Source organism: Nicotiana tabacum, chromosome 24 (genome assembly GCF_000715075.1).
Source record: "Nicotiana tabacum cultivar K326 chromosome 24, ASM71507v2, whole genome shotgun sequence".
NCBI classification, from domain to species: Eukaryota; Viridiplantae; Streptophyta; class Magnoliopsida; order Solanales; family Solanaceae; genus Nicotiana; species Nicotiana tabacum.
Window position 1 is genome coordinate 13,282,120 of NC_134103.1, and position 10,022 is coordinate 13,292,141.

The 10,022-nt window shown below is 38.4% G+C and overlaps 1 protein-coding gene across 1 annotated transcript; it reads left to right on the top strand.

The window, feature by feature from the left end:
* The first annotated feature begins 9,215 nt into the window (after positions 1-9,215).
* Positions 9,216-9,764, top strand: LOC142178022 (uncharacterized). Its single transcript, XM_075247339.1, has one exon. The coding sequence runs from the start codon at positions 9,216-9,218 to the stop codon at positions 9,762-9,764; it is 549 nt and encodes a 182-aa protein (XP_075103440.1).
* Positions 9,765-10,022: the final 258 nt, after the last annotated feature.

Here is a 10,022-nt window from a genome sequence, read left to right on the forward strand (position 1 = left end):
TCGCAAACGCGGTCACTATGTCGCGAACGCGAAGCACAAAATGTGCCAGCCCCAATTTGCTCTTCGCGTTCGTGAGAGTACCTTCGCGAACGCGAAAAAGAACACACCAGAAGCCTGAAGTATGAAGAAAACTAGATTTTCTAAGTCCGAAATTATCCCGTAGCCCATCCGAAACTTACCTGAGCCCTCGGGGTTCCAAACCAAACTTGCACACAAGTCCTAAAACATTATATGAACTTGCTCGCATGATCAAATTGCCAAAATAACACCAAAAACTACGAATCGGACACCAAATCAAAGGAAATTTCCAAGAAAACTTTAAAACTTATATTTTTACAGCCGGACATCCGAATCACGTAAAATCAGCTTCGATTCTCACCAAATTCGGAAGATAAGTCATAAATATTATAGTGAACCTACACCAGTCTCCGAAACCAAAATACGGACCCGAGGTCAATAAATCCAACATCAGTAATTTCTTAAAAATCATTAACCTTTCAAGCTTTAGTTTTTTTATCAAAATTCCATATCTCGAGCTAGGGACCTCGGAATTCGATTCCGACATACGCCCAAGTCCCAAATCACAATACGGACCTATCGGAATTGTCAAAGTATTAATTCGGGTCTGTTTGTTCAAAATGTTGACCAAAGTCAACTCAGTTGAGTTTTAAGGCTCTAGTTCACACTTTAATCCATTTTTCGCATAAAAACTTTCCGAAAAATTTTATGAACTGCGCACGCAAGTCGAGGAATGATAAATGATGCTTTTAGAGGTCTTAGAATACATAATTACTTATTAAATTTAAAGATGACACTTTGGGTTATCACATTTACCATCATACCCGTATTAAATAATGCATATTTTTAATGGATTTGAGAAAATAATTTGAAATGAGTAATTAATATTGTAGGTATCATATGAAAAAAGAAATTATCTTCTCTTGATATGTTAAAAAGGACAAGTAAAAGAAAAAATCTATTTTTAGAATGTTGGACAAGTAAAAGTGAACGGAGGGAGTATTTATCTATTTATGTATTAAGCCAACACTCCAACACCTTAATTCACTTACTAACGAAAATTCTTTCTACAACAACCCAGTATAATCCCAAAAGTAGGGTATGTGGAGGGTAGTGTGTACGCAGACCTTACCCCTACCCTGGGGGTAGAGAGGCTATTTTCGAAACTAACGGAAATTCTATCTAAAATGATAATATACAACTATTGGTGAGTATTTGTTGATATAATGTAGAGCCGTCAATATGGGCTTGGCCCGCCTAACCTATCCCGTGAATTGATAGAGTTAGCTAAGATTTTTGGAGTTCATATAAAAGTGAGGCTTTTTGTCCCGGCCCATATGAGCCCATGGCCCGCAAGGGTGGAACGAGGCTGGGCTGGGCTAGCCCGTGCGCCACATAAAAAATATTTAAATATACTTAGATCTTAAAATTTAGTTATTTCTTAATGTTTAACTAATTAATATGCATATAAATTGAATGTGCTTGATGAAGATGTAGAGCCATATTATTTACAACTGAAATATTGTAGAACCATATTATTTACAATTAAAATAATGTATATCCGTATTATTTACAATTGAATACTGTAGAGCTGTCAATATGGTTTCTTACAACTTATTATAGGAGTCCAGCTTTTAAATAAATTTACAAAATTGGGATCAGATTAATTTACTGACGGGAATTCTAGTTGAAAATGATGGATTAATCAATAACTGTTATAAAATAAAGACTATAAAAGAAATAAGCTGAAGACAAGTATAGAGGGAGATTGATATTTTATTTAACTTTCAGAGTTATATTCATAATGAACTGAAAACTCCTCTATTTATAGAAGAAAGGAAGCAGCTGCGAAGATTTTCATGAAATAACTGTAAGGCTTTTAGCGGATCAAATTTTGGACTTGGTGATTGCTGAAGTTTTTCTGGTGCACATGTCTGGTTTCCTTATACGCGATCGCGTGGACAGGTCCGCGATTGCGTAGGCTATAAATTTGGGAAGTGGAAGATTGTTCTATGCGATCGCAAGTTTTGGGTTGCGATCACGTAAGCTGGAGGAGTCAGTGCATCGTGAATGCTTGGGCTAGGCTGCGTTCGCGAAGAGGAAGTGAAGCAGTAGATGAGGTCACGCGTTTGTTCTTCGCAATCGCGAGATGAGGTACGCGATCGCGTAGGTTGAGGAAGCAGTTCTTTGCATTCGCATGGGGATTGACGCGTTCGCATAGGATTAAATTACTAGGCTCTTGAGTTGTGATTCGCGATCGCGAAGCATTATCCGTGATCGCGAGTAAGGATATATGGGCAGACTTAAATATTTCAAAAATGAGGGTTTGAGTTTATTTCACAAATTTGATATTGGGAGCTCGGTTGGAGGCGATTCTTGGAGAGATGTTCAAGGAAGTGGCTGGGGTAAGTGATTCTTACTTAGTTTTGGTTATATTTCATGATTATATCTTTGATTTTATCATTTAATTAGTGAATTGGGTTGAAAATGGGGAAAACTCCTTAGGCCAAATTTTGGGGATTTGAGCGAGATTTTGGTATCGGATTTGAGTAATTTTGGTATGGTTGGACTCATGATTGAATGGGTGTTCGGATTTTGTAACTTTTATCGGATTCCGAGATGTGGGCTCGGGGGTTGACTTTTGAGTTGACTTTTTGACTTTTGATTAAGAACATAGCATTTTTATATGGAATTGATTCCAATAGCTTAAGTTGATCATATCGAATTGATTGTGGCTAGATTCGAGGCATTCAGAGGCCGTTTCGCGAGGCAATGGCTTGTCGGAGTAGAGTTTTGCACAGTTTGAGGTAAGTAACACTTCTAAGGTTTTGAGGGTATGAAACCCCAAATTACGTGTTATGTGGTTGGTGTTGAGGTGACGCACATGCTAGGTGACATGCGTGTGGGTGTGCACCATAAGAATTGTGACTTGGTCGATACCATGAAACTATATAGTTGATTAATCTTGTCGGTATCCGTATTTTCACCATGTGTTAGAGAAATTGAGTTGCCAGTCATGTTAGAAATCATGTTTAGGCTACGTGTTGGTACTGTTGTGACCCACAGAGGTCATGTTACATGTTGAATTATTTGCTTAGTTCACCATTTGGTACCCATTTGCTTAGTTCACCACAGAGGTCATGTTACATGTTGAATTATTTGCTTAGTTCACCATTTGGTACCCAGTCACAACTATTATTTGCATATTATATGTCAGTCTCCATTGTCCTTTATTGAGATATTATATCATCATTGTTTGGGCTAATTATCATGATTCTTGTGAGCCCGAGAGACTGGAAAGATTAATGACTAAGTGAGGATGAGGGTCTATTGTGAGTGATATTTATGGGTTCGAGATGCATATCGCAGCAGGCTTTATTGGTTCATGCCAAGATTTGTCTTATTATAGCGCTTGGGCTGGATCTGCCTCTCCGGAGCATGCACATCCACAGTGAGCAGTTGATATTGATTTACTTGCATTTGGGCTGGATCTACCCTGGATTTATTTGTATTTGGGATGGATTTGCCTTGTACGGTGTTGAGTTTTATTGCTAAACCTAAAAGCATGTCTAAATTCTTGTACTGTTACTGGTAGATTATAAATTTCTGAGATATCCCTGTCATATTTTCTGTAACTTTCGTACTGCAATGATGTATGCGGGATGTAATACTCGAACCCGTCACTACTTTTAGTCCAAAGATTAGATTTGTTACTTATTGAGTTTGTTGTACTCACGCTAAATCCTGCACTTCGTGTGCAAATTTAGGTATTTTCGGTCATGGCGGTTGCTGATTATCATAGCTCAGGCATTCGGAAATTATCAAGGTAGTTGCCCTGGCGTCCGCAGGCCTTGATTCTCCTCCCTATCCCTCAGTCTTATTTATTCACTTTCAGTTTTTCTTAGACAATAATTCATACGGGTGTTGTATAGATGCTTATGTACTTAGTGACACCCTAATTTTGGGAAACTTATATATCGAGTGTGGCAATTTTATTCGGTTTATGAGATTTTTATTTATTTAAAACTTGTTTTAGTATATTCTAAATTTGAAAGTGCTGGAAGTGTCTAAGTTGTCGGCTTGCCTAGTAACATGATAGGTGTCATCACGGCAGGTTGAGTTTCGGGTCGTGACGCTTTTATTCTATAGCTCAGATTAATGCTTAAACTTATCAATAATATTTTTGAGTATTATTTATTTATTATCTTTATTTTATTCTTTACATTGCTCAAAGTATAAATTTTCTCACACTTTATTCACCCTCTCTTTTTATATTATTTCCTTTATAATAAAATTTGATATAATTATTTCATCTAGTATTTAATTTAATAATAAACAGAAAAAATTAGATGTGCGTATGCTCATACTTTTAACTTTACCAAAATCTCGAGGTATTTTTTCGTCTTTGGAGTTTTCTTTTTCATTTCAAAATCTTGGATAAGTTTTTGTTTGATTTTGTTTAACAGAATAAATAGATAGAAGAGTATAAACTGCCACTATTATTATTATTATTATTATTATTATTATTATTATTACTACTACGCATAACAAAAAATACATAAATCTTAAACATATAGCTTTACGCATATGCCATTATTTCAAGCGTAGATTTATGCTCTCCTTTATTTTCAATATAGAATATTGAGTTTTAATTCGATTTTAAATTTTTGTTATTTACTTTTATGTGTGTAATTAACTTTATAACTATCTTTATTTTAGATCATAAAAATTAGAGGCAAAATTTAAAAGTAATATACTTTTATCTTTCAAAAAATATTCTCAATTCAAATATTTGCATCTATCTCTATATATTTTTAATACGTTATTTAGATTATTTGTAACGGCCTGACCAGTCATTTTGAGAATTAGCGTCCCATTTAGCTACTTAAGGTCCTGATCACCTTCGTAATATGTATTATGACTTGCGTTTGTGGTCGGGATTGGTTTTCAGATGATTCGTAATTAAACTGATAAAACGATTCTTATTTTTGAAGCTTAAATGAAAAGAGATAATTGGAGTTTGACCTTTGAGAAAACGCCCCCGGAATGGAATTTTTAAGGTTTCAATAGCTTTGTATGGTGGTTTAGGACTTAGGTGTATGTCCGGATTTAGATTTGGAAGTCCGTAGGGCAATTCGGCGCATTTGGCGAATTGGATAGTTGAAGTTTTGGAATGCTAAGAGGTTTGACCGAGAGTTGACTTTGTTGATATCTGGCTTAGAATGTGATTCCGAGAGTTGGACTATCTCCGTTATGTCATTTGGAACTTGCATGTAAAGTTTGACGTCATTCCGGGTTGATTTGATATGTTTCGGCGCGAGTTTTGGAAGTTGGAAGATTTGAAAATTCATAAGTTCGATTCATGGTGCGATTCATAGTTTTGAAGTTGTTTGGTGTGATTTTAGACCTCGAGCCGGTCCGTGTTATGTTATGGAACTTGTTGGTATATTTCGACGGGGTCCCAGGGGCCTCAGGTGTGTATCAGATGGGTTGCGGGTCAATTCCCATTGTTTTGGAATATTGTTGTTGGAGTCTGATATCCTTCTATGTGATCACCTAGGTGCAGCCGCAATCGCGAAGGCTGTGTAGTGACTGATAGCTTTTTCCTCTTCGCGTTCGCATGATCTAGTCCGCGATCGCATGTCTATGGATATTTCCCCTTCGCGTTTGCACTTGTTATTCCGCATTTGTGTAGAGTTGGCCATGCTGGGAAGTCCCACTTTGTTCTTCGCGTTTGCATGTCTACCTTCGTGATCGCGTACATTGAGGCAGTCTTGAACCGCGTTCGCATCATAATATTCGCGATCGTGTAGTGCCTTCTTGGCAGCTAGTATATTTTTCCCTTTCGCGATCGCATGTAACTGTTCACGATCGTGCAGTACAGTTTCTGGCACTGGTCATTTCCTTCTTCGCGATCGCAATCCTTCTTCTGCTATCGCGTTGTGCAAACACCTGGGCAGTAGAATATAACTTTCAAAATTGAGAGTTTGGCCATTTTTATCATATCTTGACTTGTAGAGCTCGATTTTGAGCGATTTCTCGTGGGTTTTTCAAGCAAATCATTAGAGTAAGTGTTCTTCACTCGGAACTAATTATACTTCATGATTTCATCTTTATTTTTATCATTAAATTAAGTGCTCTTCACTCGGAATTGATTATACTTCATGATTTCATCTTTACTTTTATCATTAAATTAATGTTTTGAGTTGAGGAAAAATGGGAATATTTGAAGAAATCTTTCAAAATATAAAATGATGATTTGAAGGACAAATTGATGTCGGAAATTGATAACCTTAGTATGGTTGAACTCGTATCGGAATGGGTGTTCGGGGATTTGTTAATTTTATCGGGTTCCGAGGTACGGTCCTGGGGTTCGACTTTTGGTTTGACTTTTTGTTCTTGTTAAAGATTGAAGCTTTATTATCCAGAATTATTTTCTATGAGTTTTATTTATGAATTAAAGTTATTTTGGCTAGATTTGAGCCGTCCGGAGGTTGTTTCACTTGAGCAGGTCATTTTAGAGTAAAAGTCTAGCTTCTTTGAGGTAAGTATCTTGCCTAACTTTGTGGGGAGGAACTACCCCTTAGGATTTGAGTCTTTAGTGCTAATTGTGTCGTGTGAAGCCCGTCTACACGAGGTGACGAGTACGTGCTTAGGCTTATTTGTGGAAATTTGACCGTTTAGGGCACTTCGGTTCTTATGTTCATTAGATATGAAGTTTTTTTGTTATGTTAAATGCCTCATTTACTAAATTCACCCTTTTCATGTCTTAATTGGAATTAATTGCTCCATGTTTTACTTTATTGTCGATTAAACTCTTATGTGCCTTAACTGAAGTTGTTGCTTTTTTTTATTGCTATGCTATCTTTTCCGTAATTGTTTATCCTTGATTGAAGTTATTATTATTTTTCCCATAATCTGCTTACCCTTAATTGAGTTTATTGAATCTCTTTCGCAATTGATCGACCCTAATTGAAGTTTGGTTATCCCTTATCATTGTTGACTTACCCTTAATTGAAGTCATTGATTCATGTTACCCCTCTTATCGTTGGATTGTACTTATGTGGAATCATTACTACACAGTATCTCTTTCTTGTTGAGCTATTGCTATGTTGTACTATTATTTCCTGTTGTGTCTTTCCTTGTGAATTCGTTCTTCTGTCTCTCTATGTTCTGGAGTTCCTGAGTTGATTTACTTGCCGTATTCTTGTGTTATTGTCGTCGTCGTTGTTGTACTTAGTATTGTATTTGCATGAGGTTTCTGTCGTGCGGTTGTTATTGTGGCACGATAGTTTATGTCGTGCGGGTTGTTATTTTGGCACGAGGTTTTGGTCGTGAAGATTGTTATTGTGGCACGAGGTTTCTGCCGTGCGGATTGTTATTGTGGCACGAGGTTTTTACCATGCTGTTATGATTCATTTTACGATTTGAAACTACGATACGGTACCTCGGGAGTGCTCTATTGTCATTTCCCCTTTTCTGTGCACTTGTCTTTGATTGTTGTTTTCCTTAGTATACTACTAATTGATTTCCTCCATGTTGCTATATTTGCTCAGTTCTATGTAGCAAATCTTGTTGTGCTTGTCGTAACGCCCCTTCTTTGTTGTCTTATTTACACTATACATTTCGTGGAGATCGTTTGTTATGTTCCATTCATTGTCTCTTCTCTTATTTGTTGACTGGAATTATGGTAGGACACTTGTACAAGCATACACGTAGTAATCACCCATATTGTTTTTAAAAGAGGACTCCTGACGTCAGTAACCATTATACGTACTCTTGTATACTTGCTTTCTGTGTGAGGAATGTTCTATTGGCATGTGAGTCGTCCGTGCGATTATGTATTGTAGTGTGGGCACAATATACCTAGCGATTAGGGTTCATGAATTGGGACCCGTGAGATGTGATTATGAGATTCGGTACCTCGTGGAAATGCTTGAACAGATCTGGTGTGAAAGCGGTAGTTCGTATTGAGTTGTTACTGGTTTTTCTTTATTTGGTTTCACTGGACTTAGATTGTGTCCAACTTACTCTACAGTATTACGACTTGACTGCATCCTGTTAAATATTGTTGTAATTAGTGTATCATTGAAAGTATTGTTTTGTGTTTCTTATCCTGCTTAGCTTTATATTAATATTATTTCTCTACTACTTCATCTACACACTTGTTCAGGTTCTTTAGTCTAGTAGGTGTCTTGACTGTCCCTTGTCACTACTCCACCAAGGTTAGTCTTGATACTTACTGTGTACCGCTGTGATATACTCATACTATGCTTCTGCACATTTATATGCAGATCCAGGTGCCACGGTTGTTGTTGATTATTAGTTGGTTGGTCGAGATGTGGAGACTCAATGTGATCCTGTCGTCATGTTCCCTGGCATCAAAGTCACCTTCTGATTTCGTATTTATACTGTCTAATTTCCATCCCGAATAGTTGCACTTAAGGATTCTCTTAGTGAACTCAGTAGAACTTATGACTTGTACTACCGATTTTGGGAATTGTATTTTGTATAAGATTTTTATCACGTATTTTTCATTTGATGGTTGAATTCTTTTGTTTATTTAGTAAGTGTTAGGCTTACCTAGTCTTAGAGACTAGGTGTCGTCACGACATCCTACATAGGGAAAATTGGGGTTGTGACAAGTTGGTATCAGAGCTCTAGGTTCATAGGTGCTACGAGTCATAAGCGAGTTTAGTAAAGTCTTGCGGATCGGTACAGAGACATCTGTACTTATCTTCGAGAGGCTACGGAACTATTAGGACAATTTCACTTCCTTCATTCCTATCGTGTGAGTTTATTGATCTTAGAGTTGAACCTTTGTCATTCTATTCTCTCACAAATGGTGAGTACATGAGTTGTAGTTATAGACAACGCTTCCCCCAGAGCCAGCGTTGCTAGCAGTCCTGGGCAGAGGCAAAGGTAGAGGCTGATGGGGAGCACATGCTACAACTAGAACACATGTCAGAGCAACAGTTGAGGAGCCGCTAGTAGCTTCGGTTGGGGGACAGGTACTGGAGGCGCCTATTGTTACCCCAGGACTTCAGGAGACTTTAGCACAGTTCCTGAGCATGTTTGGTACATTGGCTCAGGCGAGCCCGGTCGCACCAGCTACTTCACGGATCGAGGGAGTGGCTCAGACTCCTGCCGCCCATACTCCAGAGCAGTGAGTCTATGTTGGTCAGGTTCCAGGTGTCATGCCGACACAACCTGTTGTTTCAGTTCAGCCCGTGGTTAAGGAAGCAACACATGAGGAACAACACCTTAGACTTGTGAGGTTCAAAAAGTACCACCCTCCTACTTTTAGCAGTTTGGATTCAGAGTATGCGTATGGGATCCTAGGGGAGTGCTATCGTATTCTTCATGCTATGGGTATTGTAGAGACAAGTGGGGTTGCTTTTACTACGGTTCAGCTTAACGAAGCAGCATATCAGTTGTGGCAAGCGTATGAGTTGGGTAGTCCATCCGATGCAACTTCACTTTCATTGGTCCAAGTTTTAGAGGTTTTCTTGAGAGAGTTTGTTCCTCAGACCCCTCAATATGCATGGCACGAGGAGTTTGAGCCGCTGCGCGAGGGCACCATGTCAGTGTCAGAGTATGACATTATATTCAATGAATTGTCTAGACATACACCTACTTTGGTATCTATAGTTAGAGAGAGAGTCCGTAGGTTCATTGAGGGGCTCAGACATGATATCCAGTTCAGCATGGCTCAGGAGTTGGAGTCGGATGTTCCATTTCAGTAGGTGGTAGAGATTGCTCCCTGACTAGAGGTCATGCGGGGTCAGGAGAGAGAGGACGGGGAGGCTAAGAGGCCTCGTAGATTGGAGAGATCTACTAGTCCCTATTTTGGAGGCAGGGTATGGCTTGGTAGAGGTTTTGTGGGTTAGCCAGTTCCGTTTGCTCTTCAGGCTTCGCACGGTGTTTCAGGTACCCATACCGGATAGTTTCCACAGCCATGTCAGTATAAATGTTGATTTGAGTGTGGAGATACCAGCCACATG

What these genes read in the sequence shown, in the direction of transcription:
- LOC142178022 (XM_075247339.1), top strand. Translation starts at nt 9,216, where the DNA reads ATGCCGACACAACCTGTTGTTTCAGTTCAGCCCGTGGTTAAGGAAGCA.